The 15,375-nt window shown below is 37.4% G+C and overlaps 2 protein-coding genes across 2 annotated transcripts; one reads left to right on the forward strand and one right to left on the reverse strand.

The window, feature by feature from the left end:
• Nucleotides 1-1,291: 1,291 nt before the first annotated feature.
• Nucleotides 1,292-2,147, forward strand: LOC101296123 (flowering-promoting factor 1-like). The gene has a single exon (XM_004303401.1). The coding sequence runs from the start codon at nt 1,378-1,380 to the stop codon at nt 1,687-1,689; it is 312 nt and encodes a 103-aa protein (XP_004303449.1). The 5' UTR covers nt 1,292-1,377; the 3' UTR covers nt 1,690-2,147.
• Nucleotides 2,148-4,158: 2,011 nt separating this feature from the next.
• On the reverse strand, nt 4,159-13,129 carry LOC101309472 (endoribonuclease Dicer homolog 3a-like). The gene is made up of 25 exons (XM_004305559.1): nt 13,014-13,129; nt 12,691-12,871; nt 12,510-12,623; nt 11,967-12,101; nt 11,785-11,854; nt 11,579-11,643; nt 11,342-11,473; nt 11,114-11,266; nt 10,808-10,903; nt 10,334-10,479; nt 10,069-10,261; nt 9,796-9,956; nt 9,437-9,655; nt 9,081-9,346; nt 8,517-8,788; nt 7,914-8,431; nt 7,743-7,837; nt 7,112-7,338; nt 6,811-7,020; nt 6,249-6,725; nt 5,817-6,086; nt 5,405-5,731; nt 4,811-4,988; nt 4,620-4,731; nt 4,159-4,466 (listed from the first exon to the last, which is right to left on the reverse strand). Exons 1-25 carry the CDS (start codon nt 13,127-13,129, stop codon nt 4,310-4,312), a joined length of 4,890 nt encoding a protein of 1,629 aa, XP_004305607.1. The 3' UTR covers nt 4,159-4,309.
• Nucleotides 13,130-15,375: the final 2,246 nt, after the last annotated feature.

Genomic DNA, 15,375 nt, shown 5'->3' on the forward strand with positions numbered 1-15,375 from the left:
ATTATGTGTAATAATTGCCTGTCTAATCTCGATCATAAAAAGAACTCGGTAATCTACTGTTCATTATAGTGATCCAACTATTACAACCTCGCTTGATCCAAATTTAGTCTTTAAGGAATGTATAATTGTTTGGTCAACATGCTTGATACAGTTTTCATGGTCAATCTTGTTATCCAATTTAAGATCTTTCTGTTTCTTGTAAGGAGTAAGTACACTATAGGGCAAGTAAGTTAGGAGAGTGCTTAATTCCGGTCCGGTTTCTTTCCTGGTATGTTTAGGAAATGTCATAGGGTTTCCTTTGATTTGGTTTTTATCAAGTTTTGTTGCATGCTAGGTAGCTTTTTTATAGTTCTAATTGGCTTTAGATCTTTATGACTTCCTTCGGATCATAGCCTTTCGAGCTGAGTTATGCTTATGTGACATTTGCTATATATGTTTTAATGGATTGACCCCCAATTTCTCTATATATAAAAATTAAAAACAATTTGTAACAACTCTCAAATTAAAGAATGTACTTAATCCGTTAAGTTAAGATAGGGGTATAATCACTGCTTAAGTAAACAAGGCAATAACTTCTGCAGTCCTAGTCTAATGTCGTAACACACAACTTGAGCAAAGCATATATAGACGTCACACAACTATATATAAATATCCACAACATATATAGCAGATGGATCAATAATGGGGACAATGCAACGTGAGTAAAGTGAAGTTACAGCTCTATTAAGGTTTCCAGATTGCTCTAGTACGTAGAGCAGAAGCATCAAGAAGACTAGACTAGCCAGAAAAACTGAAAAGAGAGAAAGCCCTAAACCCCGAAATATCTAAACGTAGTAGAAACGTGTACCCAGAACGATCTCCATCTCCCACTCCCTTCACGTGGACATCTCGTGATCGATCTCTGTGGCTAACATCATTGACTACAAATTGTTTAATGAACAGTGCCACAATAGTGCGCTCAGGGTTACACAGATTCCGTCCCCATTAATTTCGAAAAGCACAGAGAAAAGATTCTCCTCCTCAAAAACCCTAAGCCCCACCGGCAGCCGGGAATCGTTTCCTTGCGATGAGCCCTAGGGTTTGTTACAATGCACCGTCTTCCCCACACTGGCTCCCACAATATCTTGATTCTCTTCAAAAGCCAAACACACCCACACGCCGTCGTTTTCAGGAGACTTGTCTAACTCCCACTCAAACTCCCAGAGTATTTTCCTCTTGTTTTTATTTGTCCCCAACGCTCTTTCATCGCCCTATAAATACCTCCCTCCCCCTTCTCATTTTCGCCACCATCAACAAAACACACACAGAGCTCTCCCCCTCTTTGCTCTTCTCTCACAAAACTCAGCAATAATTCGTGTAGGTCAAACTTCTCTCACTATGTCTGGAGTTTGGGTGTTCAAGCAGAACGGTGTGATGCGCCTGGTGGATGATTCGTCTTCGTCCCGGAAGAAGGCGCTGGTGCACTTGCCCACCGGCCAGGTGGTGAACTCCTATTCGGCGCTGGAGCGAATCCTCACCGGGCTAGGGTGGGAGAGGTACTACGGCGGCGACCCCGACCTGTACCAATTCCACAAGCACTCTTCCATTGACCTAATCTCTCTCCCCAGAGATTTCAACAAGTTCAACTCCGTTTACATGTACGATATCGTCGTAAAAAACCCCAATCTCTTCCACGTCAGAGACACCTGATCATCCATCACTACTGTATTGAGTGAGTGAGTCTTTGTTCCTGTCTCTCATTGATCTATGGATTCTGGTCTCTTTCTGGGATTAAATTTAGTCTCAATTTGGTATATGGTTTTTCTGGGTTTTCATGGGTATACATACGCGTAGGGTTATAGGTTTCACTCGATTTCCTCTCTTCCCATTTGGTTCGTGGTTTACTGCAATAAAAAAAAAGCGTGATATAGATGGTGTGTGTTGTTTTCGATCTGTTCAACAATATGTATTGCTTTCTGTAAAATATAGCTTTTCAATCAATGATAAATGAATGTTGATATTGAAGAACCAAAGAGCTCAATCGTCTGTGGTTTTCTGTTTATGTATAGCTGCTCAGTGTGCCATGACAGCGAGAGTGCATGTATGTTTTTGTGTATGTATATCAGTAATATCAGTATATGTGTGTTGTGTTGGTGACCAGGTGTTGCTACTGAGGAAGAGACAGTGGCAGTTTCGTAATTAGATTGACTAATTGACTTCTACTGCTACAGAACATGACTATATATATATAGAGATCGATACAAGACATGCTATGATTTGATTGTTACTGTTATGATTCCATCTTTGGAAGAGAACGAAATACAGGGTATATCATATTCTCAGCCTTTTGAAAACAAAGTTAAATAAAAATTGCTAATTAATTATGGTTTACTGTTAAATAATCTATTGTGAGAATTTGATTCTCTTTCAAGAATCCACTGGTACTATATATTCCGAATATAGTGGTTTAGTTTTTTATTTTTATATAGTTGTTTGAGTAAATTGTTCCTCAAACAAAAAATGAGTTATATATGCATGCACTTTCGTACTCTTTATTTCTGTCTCAAATATTAGTTACAAGCGAGCTTTTTAATCGTGCATTCTAGATCTTCAATTTCACGATATAAGGTTTTTCTCGATGGTCGATTACGATGGCTTTGTTCATACTAATATGCGGTGTAAGATGAATTTCTTTTCGGCGAGATCTTCAACGATCTTCCTCTTTTTCCTCTTTCCGCTTATGAATGTTACAATACAAGCCAAAGTTTATTGAATATATATGTCAGTGTAGACGGTGCTTTTGATCACTCTCGTGTACGTTACATACTCTCAAAATTAGATTCGCTCTTTACTTTCTTCGCGCACAACCTGTCCCGGCCCACTTAGGAGAAGCTTTTCTTAAATAAGATCAACTTTTGTCAAACTGTAAGAACCTTAATTAGGCTATATATGTAGTCCCCAATCCCCAATGATAAGAACATAAATTTTTTTTTTTTTTTTGAAGAATTCAAAATAATAATTTGTTTTTTTTGCGTGAAAAATGAATTCCATACAATGATTATCCAATCAAAATATGTCTAGGGAGAGATATTGAGGGAATCAATTATGTAATGATCCAATATCCAATCATATATATAAAACGAGCACTTTATGTTGATTGGAAATGATAAAACGACATCGCCAGGTCCCCAGGGTTGAGGGCGGGAGACCTAATCCAAGGGCCTTCACGTGGAGCCAGATGGGTGCTGTTTCTTCACCCCGCCACGTGTAACCGGGCCACGTGTTGCTTAGGGAGGGGATTTAGCTTTGCCGGAGCCCACGTGGCATATCCATGTTGTCTGACGTTGCTGCTGCCAGTTGTTCATCTACGAACGTCGAAATTGATTCGCTTAAACCGTGGGGCCCAAGGCCCAATCCTCTGGATACTGTGTTGGTTTCTTCTTCCAATCAAAAAACGCCACGCAAGTTCTTTTCTTTGAAGAGAAATTCTTAGATGTAACAACCGCACCACGTCACGCCAACAACGAGACACATTGTATCATTAGGTTGTTTCCTGCGAATGAGAATATAGACAAGCTAGGAAAGCAGGGTCTCCAATGATTCAAATCCATGAGGTCTTTTTACATATGAAGAGATGGCACTTTGGGACAGTGTCATTTCTTAAAAATCATAGAGCATGTGAAAATAGTACGGTATTTAATCGCTAAATCAACATGACATGCCCCAAAGTATGGTAGAATTTGTGGGAGCGTGGAAGTATAGGTGACAGTCGACACTCAAGAACACCATTGCTAACCTTATCTAGCGTAGTAACCCACACAAGCATATATTTAGCTGTACTTTTCAGTATATCTTTACAAAAGAACAGGAAATTTTTGCTATGGCAGCCTAGAATCCGGAACTTGAACGCCATGTGTGTGTGTGGATTCAGCAGTGATTTATAGGCTGGAAACCTATTTAAATAGTGAAATACCCAATATTTGCAGCACTCTTATTGATCAGAAACCCATCTACATGGATAGAATACCTCATGGAACAAGTGTCAATACCAAATACCTTGTTTATTGATATTGGACGCAATGTTGGCTGGTTCATGCAATACATAATACACATGATGGCATCTGGACACTTTATTTAGTACATGCACAAATGGACATGTTGATTCTGATGTGAAGCACTCTATTTTACATTGCCGTTTATTTATGGACTACCCAAAGCCAGATCCCCTAGTTGCTCCACAATTAGAGAATTGGGATGACGGATTTAAAACGTACCACCCTCCCATTTCTTGAATCCTAATAATACACGCAGGCAGGCATTACAGATTATATCAGCATCCACCGATGATAATTCTACCCTGCCGTTCGAGATCATAAAGCATGAGAAGTGCTGCAGAGTCTAGTGAACTCTTCTTGTCTGACCTAGGATCTCCTGTGCATTCAATGTTGCCCAAATTGGGTATGTACAACGTTATTGTTGATGTGAAACTGTTCAGAGAAAAATAGATGAAAGTGATCGTTAGTGGCATAATCACCAAATTCAATTTGAGAATCAGGGAGGAAAGATACTTGTGAGGCCAAAAATAAAAAAGACTACGAGAAAGTAACAATTATTGAAGATAGGCCGATGCATATGGTTACCTGAAATCCTTTTCTGTTGGTTTGAAGGTAGGCATTTGCCACTGTTGTTGTTTGCACAGCTCAAAAAGAGAGACCCGAGGTCCTCCTTTCTTCATGTTGATTGGTTTTATAACTGCACACAAGAATCCCACAGCATGATAAGAAAACGTAAGGTTGATTGTCACTGATAAGTTGGGGTGCAAGGTGCAAACCTGGGATGTCATTTTTCAGACTACTTATTTTTCTGACAGTGGCTGGTGAAGAAAGTTCAGTTGTATCCACAGGCAGATGCATCTCAGTTTTCTTTTGCTTTGTTGGAGATGTATCATCAACTTGTTCAGCACCCAGTTTTCTCTTTCTGGCAGACCCAGAGTGTGCAATACCTCTTTTCTGTAGCATGAGTACTACAGCATCAGCAATATTTTGTATTGAAATTACAAGGAAAAATATTATAACACTATCAAAACTCAAAAGAGATCCATATTCTTGATCTTTTTCCTAAATTTCTTGTTTTCCATTTTCTTTGACAGTGTAGAATTCCACAAATTCTTTCGATCAACTTGTTTCAGTGTAGGTACGTTCTACTGAGGATGGGCTATCCCAAGCTAAAACTATTGATCTATGAAAATGTAAATTTTTCTTAAATTTAGGAGAAAATCAAAGAATCTTGAAAACAAAGGTAGCTGCTCATCAGGTAATGAGCATACTATTCTAGTTGCGGAATGTCCAAAGTACTCTAAGATTATGATAGCCGAGGTTTCATAAGAAATATCAAAGAGGAAGCAGACATTAAAGAACTAACAAACCTCAAGCTCCTTCAATAAATGATGAGCTGCTTCTCCTTTTGCGGTCTTTTTACTTCGATCGATACCCTTTCCAATCAACAGGACATCTTTCAGCTGTACACTAAGCTCTGCGTGAACTGTTTCATCCTTCTTTACAATTTGTTCTTTATGGAAGTACCCAAGTGAGCCACATAATTCAATCAGTTCACGCAAGGGAGGCAGCTCAAGTTTATCAGGAGTCACAATTGGAGATAACAGTGGTTTGTATACTCTCCACACTTCGTCAAGGTTGAGCTTCGTATCAATTAGTATTGCCCCTGCAATACTTTCCAACATGTCTCCAAGAGCCTGTAGAGACACCATTCTTATGAATACAAAAATGAAAAATCATAATAACAACAATGGAATCCCAGTGGTATTCAGAGAGACTTACCTTAGGGCCTTTTGGGACTTGAAGTTTGCTACCAATGTCATGTTCAGAGAGGGACTTTGCATATTCTGTTATTTGACTCTGAAGTAACCCAGAGCAATGTTGTAGATGCTGTTGAAGGTTGTGTCTTACAGCAGCTTGAGCAAAGTTTTCATTGTTAACTGAAGCAGCACGCAAATCAGTTAACTCTCCTGGATCGATATCTTTGTGGCTCTGATAGAGATACCGTGTGATAAGTAGGTCCAACACACAATCACCAAGATATTCTAGTCTCTGTTAAAGATTCAAGAAATAAGAAAAGAATATACGGAACTGTTTACTCATAAATAAACACAATAATCTGTCCAAGTTCATGATAAATTCTCCTCATTGTTCTAGAACCATCATCTTCTCTTTCAAATAAATAAAAGTGAGGAAGAAAAAGTCAATCACTACCTCGTAAGAATAGCCAAGTTTTGAATCTTGCTCAGATGCATGTGTTATGGCTTCCTGTAAGAGACCCTTGGTAGAAAATACATAACGAAGCTTTGACTCAAGGATTCCAATGTCATCCACCATTGGATTGCAGGAATGAAGTGATGCAGTAGCAATTGCTTCAGAAACCAAGGATGGCTCAAGCTCTAAATCAATTTTGAGCCACTTCATAAAATGAACAGCAGCAGATAAACCACCAACTACATAGTAAGCTCCTATAAGGGCTTCAACACAATCAGAGATTGTTTTGGAACCCATCCATCTATGTCCCATGTCACAGCACTTTCCAACCACAATTCCGGGGTCTCTAGTTTGAAACTTGCAATCTACTGGAACTTCTAAGGTATCCACTCCGCACTCACAAGGAACAGGTCGTATAGAGAGCTGTCCTGGACCAACCCAACGGCGCGGATCAAAAGCTCCGTCACGTACATATCCCTATCAAATAAGAAACCATACTCATTATCACAAAATGACCAATTAAATGGATGCAAGTCTTATTAGCATATATATGGATAACTACCTGTAAGTTTCGATCTATTCCCAATCTATGCAGGTTTGCGTTACAAATTACTGACTGGCGCAGAGACGATAATTGTCCATCATGTTTTTCGGGATATTTTAGGAAGAGGTGGCAGCCTACAGTATACTTTAGGACTGAATCACCAAGCAGTTCCAAACGCTCCATGGAAAAATCTTCACTGCATCTAAGTGATGTGAGTGCTTCTAGAATCTAAACATAAGAAATTAGTTGGATTAGTCATATTACTAAAAGATAAAAGTGACGAATTACAATTACTCTAACCGAGGTACATGACACATACCAACGAGCTTGATATCTGTAAGCTGCTAGGATGACTACTAATCTCTTCTCTGAGTTGGCTAGCTAACATCAAGGATTCCAATCGATGAATCAATGATGGTATTAGATAAAATGACTTCAAAACCTCTCTTCTCACACCAGTACAGGCTAGAAGCTCAGGAGGCATATGGGCGTACATACGTTCCTTTCCATTAACAAGGCCAGATTCTGATGTCATACCACTACCACCTACCCAGTTGAGAGAAAATTTCAGAAACTGAACATACAAAAAGAGCCTGTATTACAGCTATTGCTAAACCACTCGATTTCATTGAGAAAAATTCAAAGGGAAATGCATTTCTTCCTTTCATAATTTCAATTAATTCAAGAGACATGATGATAGCATTCTGGATTTTTTCTTTTGTCCCGGGAACTTTTTACTCAATCATATCGCCGGTATCATAATAGAATTAAGTGTTATAATGGATGTCTTTCTAAGGTACAATCAATGTTATGAGAATTATTTTGTGTTTACCAACCATAGAGAAAGGGGCACACTATAAGAGGGACATGCACAAAAGATCATGAAGATGGGAGTGACAATCTACAGACTGTGCATAACATGAAGAGCTATTGCACATAGATCAACAAACCTTCGCCATTGAAGTTCACAAGAAGATTGTGTGGATTATGATTTTGCTTCAGCCGCAAAAGAGGCTGACCTGGATACATGAGCAGGATCCCATATCTGAACATAACTACCACAATCATTAAAACTGTAAAGTGACAGTGACGGAACATCCAAAACATATTTACTCACTTACTTTTTGTTGAAGTACTCAGCGTAGTTATTGTACTCTGATGTGTCAAAAGGGCTCTCAGCAGATGTGTCACTCAAAACCTCAAAAACAGAATATATTTTTCCAGTGTGGATGGCCACTACCACCATATCTTTGAAACTGTTTTCATCAACAGAAGAATCAGCAAAGTGGAATATCTGTGAACCATTGCATCCAGTCCCAGATGGGCCAGTTCTGTTTTGCAATGATCTCCTTGCATCACCATTACAATGCTGAGCCCCCAATAATGCATTTTGCTTCAAGAACTCTACCACAGAAACACAAGAATTGATCCCTCCCCAATTTATTTTCCAAGAATCATTATTTGAATCATTAAATGTTTCAAGTGGAAGAACCAAATACATGTATGATTGCCTCCACAGCTTTCTTGTTTCTTTCTTAAGTAAAAATTCTCTCTGCTTTTCAGCTGGGTTGATTCGATGAAACAATTTCCCAAACAATCCATTAAAGAAAAATTCCTGAAAGAGCTTTGCTTTTGCCATCTGTTAAGAAAAATGTAGTTACAGACTTACAGTAAGTACTTCTTCAAAACAAATAAGCTATATTCTACAAAAGCTTATGATTTACCTGCTCTCTATCCAAACGAACTTGCCCACAGGAAGAAACAGAAGCTTTAACTTTCTTTGAAACCAAGTAAAGCTCCAATCCAATATTCCCCACATCCTTAGCAAGCTCCGTCTCAATCAGAAGAATTAATCCGGAATATAGCTCGGTGACAATATCACAGGAGAAGTCAAATTTATAGGCATAAAAAACAGCACCATCAAGTTTTTCTGCCCATGTTCCCGACAGAGCGCGAATGCTAGTTGTCCCATGTAGCTCCTTTCTTTTGGTTGTTCCTTAAAGAGAATATAAAATTTATTAACTGAAAGGCCATAGGACAGGGGAGAACAAGTGGAAGAAGAAAATGGCAAAAATCAACATGAAGTAGAACAAAGAGACTGGTTGAAAATGTGCATATAGATGTGATAACCAGAAACAGTTAGCCACATGCACCACTGCTCCATCACCATTTAAAATGTGTACCAAGATCAATAAACAGAAAAATAAATAAATAAATAAAAAGGAGCTCATGTGAGTGTGTGACCATAAGAAATCATTAAAAGTAATATGATGTCAAAAGATACATACCCGCACCAGACGCTGGCCCTTTGCTCTCTGTAATTATATCTTTCTCCAAAGGCTTATCAGTGGATGGGAGAAGATGATCATTCAAGGCACCCAATTGATGCAGCTTTTTACAAGCTTCTAGGCATACAACCTGCTTTGATAAAGCAGAGTTTTTGCATGCAGGACCAACCAAGGTTTGGAAAGCCGCATTTGGAGGCAATGTAATCTTACATTCATAAGAATCTCCGAGATATGAAAATTGAAAAGCTGGCCTTGGAATAAAGTACCTTTATCCAGTGATCGCAGTACAATAAGTAACAACACAAAGAGAGCTGTGAATTGGAGAATAATCACTGAGATTAGGAAAAAAAACATACTTGTCTCTGGGGAGTGTGTCACAATACTTATGTATGAGACGGACACTGGAATCTGCTGTAACCGATGCTCCAGTGGCATCCACAATATATTCACTTATTTCATCAAGTGTACATGGTTTCAAAACAATTTCTTCAGGATCTCTATTTAGAGCTGTATTTGTCATCAAACCTTCGCTCTTGATAATCTCATATAGTTGATCCCTCTGTTGCTCATTTCCTCTGTATGAAGGGATAGTTAAGATTGCTTAAGGAAACACAAAATAAGGATGCCAACAGAGGCAAGCCTCAACTTATCAGAGATTCACTATATACACCTATTGATATTTTGATGCAGTAAAACGAGAAAGCAATGACCTTACCTCTCTAGCATTATAATGAATTGAGAGTTATCTTGACGAGCCCGTCCTCTAGACTGTACATAACTACGCACTGTCTTTGGCAAATCAAAACGTATCACACAGGAGCAGTTTGGAACATGAATTCCCTCCTCAACTACATCCGTAGAAAATAATAAATTGACCTATAAAGCAAGAGTTACCAGTTCAGTATTAGGTTTGATATTTCTGAACAGCTCATAATTAATTGACCTACTCATAAGTCAATGTTTTCCTACAACATAAATCATCATTTACCTCCCCAGAGCTGAATAACTTCAATGTCTCCTTTTGTATTTTCGGTGTCAGAGCATCAACTGAGGTAGTGCTCCCAGTCAAATATGAAATCTTGAAATGAGACAAGGAGGTAACTTTTCTCATGAACCTTTCAATCACTTTAGCTGTGATAATTCTATCCACAAAGATGAGGCACAGTAGATCCCTAGATATTCTGCAACCAGTAATCATGGTCAAAAATCTATTTTGCAATCAGGCGAATAAGATTTTGGAGTCGTTTCCTTACCCAAATGAATGGAAAAGCTGAACAAGTTCATTTAACTTTGGAGATATGTAGCCCAAATCTACTGCCTTCAAATAGTCAAACCCAACATCCAAAAAAATTTCAACACCTGAATATAAGAAGGGCATACTGTGACTGATATATAACTTCTTTAAAGGAGAACATAAAGTGACTCGCATCATAAGGGCATAATGGTTAATGAAAGAATGTCAGGCTATCAATCATTTATCTTAAGAATCTGAACTTGATCCCTACAGAAGGAGCATCATGTTTTGGTCCTCATTAACTGAATGACAGGAAAAACAAAGCACCAAGAATGATTTTCATATGAATTTATGCAAAAGCCTAGGGGGTGATTAAGAGAAATTTCAAGTTTTAGTAACTTATACCATATCCCTGACTTGCATATAAGATCAAATAAATACTACTAGAGAGAAAGCCATTACCGTTCAAAAGAGAATGCTTTATTATACCAACAACTTCCTCGAGAAAATATCTGCACCGTATAGAACTTTCTCTATAAACTTCACACTCTTCGCTAGTAGGAGCGTTCTCTAGACAGACCTTCACGGCCTGCAAAGGAACTCGGGGTTATAATCACAACCAGAATCAAGGACCATAGAAGTAAAAAGAAAAAAAAATTGGAAGAAACATGAAATGGATATTTCAATGGTTGGAAATTGGAATAAAGTGGCAGAAACAAGTTCGATGGCAACACAAATCATTTCCTTGACTTTCTGGCAACAGACTATCTTTCATTAAAACTAATGCTTAAGATCATACCTCATAAGCACATATAAGACCAAGGTTGTCCAGGCAATATAGGATCTTTTCATAGTCATTAGACAATCGTCTCCGCAGAGTCTTAACTTTGTCCTCCAAATCTTTAAAATTGCTTTGTATTGATTCTTGCAGTGTTAAAAACAAAGCATCATTCTGATCATGCATTTAAACTTTTGTTAGCATCCATACTATACTGGAAAAGGTTGTAGCAAGTATCACTGGGAGTACCTTCGACCAAGAAGCCTTGATCTTTTCTTTCAAATCCAAACTTGAAAACCATGTTGGGTTATAAAATCTACGAGTTTCTTTCGCAGTAGGGGCATACACTTCCATCTCTGTTTTATCCTCAACAGTATATATCTGTGTGTGCAAATTATAAGACTGTAAATCATCACATGTGATCCATCAATAGTAACTCACATTTACAACTCAAGAATCAAAACAAAACAAAAAAATGGCGGTCACCTGGGAATCCAAAATGCTTTCAAGTTCTGATATTTGATCTTCACAGTCCATTGGGGATGAGACACCTGATCAATAAATTTTAGCAGTAGGTTTGGAATCAATAATGGACATGTGAAAAGCAATCCTCTATATAATCAAAATACAGTAAATCAGTAATACTTTGGAACAACAGTGAATAGAAAAAAATAACAATAGCATTTTATTACCTTTCCGAATTACAGGTGAAGCCGTCATTCCAAAAACTTTTGGCTTCATACTAGACCTGTGATAAAATTCCTGCAACCAGACAGAAATTATTGTCAAGTTGGTAAACCACAAATGATATAAGATACCATATCTCTCAAGAATCACAACAAACAAAATGGAGGAATACAGCAACAAAATCAACCTTCATGATCTTCGTATAAGGATGATTTCCGGTAGCCCGGTGGCACTCATCCATGATCAACAAGCATACTGCTTCCATGGTCAAGAATGCCTTTCTTAAGGCATCCAAAAGAATCTGGGGTGTCATAACCAGTATCTACAGGATAAAATAACAGGTCCATCAACTGCAAAAACTTGATAATTCTATTTTCTTATAAGGATTCTAATGAAAGTATGTCATGTGCCTTATGAATAGTAAATATTTTGAGAAGCTAGTTCAAACACGTTACAAATGCAAATACTTTCGGTTGTGGTTCTCCGAATGCTAAAACAGAGAATGTGATAAATTGCACTACATTATTTCTGAACATATTAAGTAATTTCCTCATCACTAGCTAACACAAGGGACTAAGCAAAGTGAGCACGGATCAGCATCTTACTTCGTCAGCTATAAATTAGACGCGATCTTTCAAATTTCAACGGATTAAGACATTGCATAAAGTGAAAAGATAATAAGCACTGACATAAGCATGAACATCAAGATTTTCTAAGGAAGTATACTAACATCATGGTTTTTAAATTCCTTTTCCCAATGCTCCTTATCCCATGCATCAACTCCCTTGGCTCCATAATACTCCTCCACTTCAAAACTGGTGTGTTCTTTGATAACCCCAAATTGCTGAAAACACCAAAAGCCATTCAATACCAATGATCCACATTACCAAAAGGAGAGCAGAAGTCAGTACCTGATGAACAAGATGAACAGTTGGGGCCAAGAAGATGATCAATTTGTTGTCACCAGATGACTTGATAGCTTGACCAATTTCATCAATGAGCATCACAGCTATCATTGTCTTCCCAGTACCAGTCTCCATCACAGCTATTGTGTTCCTCCTCCTAGCAACCTCATACACTTGTGTCTGATACCTATTAATAAAAAATTAAAAAACACACACACACACACCCAAAAAATCTCCACCATCAAAATCTCAACTTTTCAGGCACCCACAATGCCTTAGCCAGAATAGTAATAAAAACAAAAACAAATAAATTGATAGGAAAAGCAGACCTTCTGGGACTGAAGCGCTTTGGACCTTCTTGATCGGCAGCAGCACCATGACCATCAGTCATGTCAGACAAGCTGCGTTTCAGGGGATTGTGGCCTTCTTCCCCTGGCAAATGCATGTTGCAGAGACAATGAAAACGAACAAGGACAAAGAAAAGATTCCACAAGAAAAAAACCTGAAAGAATCTCTAAGAAATCATGTAGGTTTTTCCTTCTTTTTTTTTCTTTTTTTTTTTTTGGGGTTTGGTTGGGTTTCTTTCCCTAACACCAAAGTGAGAACTGTGAGTGCAGACTTTGGGACTGTGAAGTGTTCCTTGATGGGTTTTATTGCTATAATTGGGTTTGGGTGGCACGTGAAGATGACGACCGGGTTAGGCAAGTGGACAAAGTACTGGGTGTTCGGAATTTAACGAGTCGCCGATTTCCTTCTGTTTTGTTTTTTACGGTCAGAATCAGAGTAAGAAGAAGGATAAGTAAAAGTACTTCTGCTCAGAAGTGTGACAAGGTCAATGAAGTTGCACGAGCACGACCACAATGGTAACTCTCAAACTCGGATTTACCTTTTGACCAAATCTAAACTCCGGTATTCTTAACATGTAATGTAAAGTGTGTAACAACGACATAATCAATTGATTATCAAAGAACTCATACTCAATCTCGGATTTACGTTTTATCCACTACGAAGTTAGATTCAATAACCTAATATAACTCCCAGATTTTATTTTTTTCTCTCACTTTAGCCTAATAAAATTTGAGGATGCGCATAATTTCTCTCGGTCCTCAAGTGTTAACTCATTCAATCACCGTTTTTTATTAAAGCAAAAAAACATTAAGCATCAACTAAAATAGAGAATCAAAAGAGATATCCAATACAGTGTATTGCATCGATTGATCTAACGAATACAATTTCTCATTTACGTTACTCAGTTAGTATCCTGACCGAGGTCCACGAGAGTATTCCAGCAAATCCAAACTAATGTCTTGTCGTAGGTTGCACGAACACAAAGGCCTCTCAAGCATGTTAGCTACAAACTTGTGGGAATTGAGGCTCGACATCTAGACATGAGGGTTTCATACTAAACAGCTTAATCAACTTTACTACACTAGGTGGTTAGCTAAATAATCTTCAAGTTTTTCACTCAATTTTTGTTATTAAAAAAAAAAAAAAAAAAAAACAAACACACACATTAAACATCAAATGAAATTAAAGAATTGGAAGAGTTATTCAATAGAGTGTAGGGAGCCCTTCTAGTGAGGATCCTTAAGTTAAGGACTTGGTGAAGACTTTTCGGTTTATAGTTTAAAAGACCCAATTTTCGATCACATTTTGACATCTTATCCATTCAGTTTTTAGGTTTATATGAGTAGATCATTTCTACAAATTTTCACCCAAATTGGTATTCGTTAAGATAACAAACTAAATCAAATTAATGGACGAACCAAATCTGTCAAATATGAACCGTTCAAGTTCATAATTGATAAATCACATTTATGAATGTCTTAACAATTTTCAATATAGCTGAAAATTTGAAGAAATGATCTACTCATAAATACCTATAAACTGAACGGTCAAGATGTAGATATAAGATCGAAATGTGGGATAAGCCGAAAAGTCCTCACCAAGTCCTCAACTTAAGGGTTTTCACTAGAAGGGATAGAGTGGGGCGTGTATTACATCAATTGATCTAAACTAATCAATTGATATAAACTGAACGGTCAAGATGTAGATATAAGATCGAAATATGGGATAAGTCGAAAAGTCCTCACCAAGTCCTCAACTTAAGAGTTTTCACTAGAAGGGATAGAGTGGAGAGTGTATTACATCAATTGATCTAAACTAATCCAATTCAAAAAATAAAAAATAATCAATTAACAATCAGTAAAACCAACTTGAGAATAAAAGAACGGTACCTTTATTTATATGCATTTGCATTAGGGCAACTCCAACAATGGTCTTGGATTTGGAGTCCTATATCCATTATAGGACCTCTTTATTCACTATTCATTTAGGACTCATTTTCTCATCTCCAACAATGAGTCCTATATGAGGTCCTATATTCATTTTTGTTGATTAAAATAAGTTATAGGTAGTATATTTATGAATATTATATTAAATAATATGTTAATAACCTTATTAAGTTAATAAAAGTTCACAATTTTTATTTTTATCACAAAATTTTAAATTATTCTTATAATTAAATAAAATTTTTGTTAATTAAAAAAATAATTAATACATACTAATTTTTTGCATTTTATGTCGGCATATATGACAAAGAATCAAATTATTGACAGATATTATCTTGTGTTGTGTCGGTGTATACGACAAACAACTGAGTTCGGATGTGATTACCGTCTCCACATGTCA

Source organism: Fragaria vesca, linkage group LG6, assembly GCF_000184155.1.
Source record: "Fragaria vesca subsp. vesca linkage group LG6, FraVesHawaii_1.0, whole genome shotgun sequence".
NCBI lineage: Eukaryota > Viridiplantae > Streptophyta > Magnoliopsida > Rosales > Rosaceae > Fragaria > Fragaria vesca.

Bases quoted from the DNA above. Each gene is read 5' to 3' on its own strand.
- LOC101309472 (XM_004305559.1), bottom strand. From the start codon at position 13,129: ATGCATTTGCCAGGGGAAGAAGGCCACAATCCCCTGAAACGCAGCTTG. The intron at 12,872-13,013 runs GTCTGCTTTTCC...TTTTATTAATAG, and splicing joins AAGCGCTTCAGTCCCAGAAG to GTATCAGACACAAGTGTATG. The intron at 5,732-5,816 runs GTAAGTCTCTCT...GTGTCTCTACAG, and splicing joins AAGTCCCAAAAGGCCCTAAG to GCTCTTGGAGACATGTTGGA.
- LOC101296123 (XM_004303401.1), top strand. From the start codon at position 1,378: ATGTCTGGAGTTTGGGTGTTCAAGCAGAACGGTGTGATGCGCCTGGTG.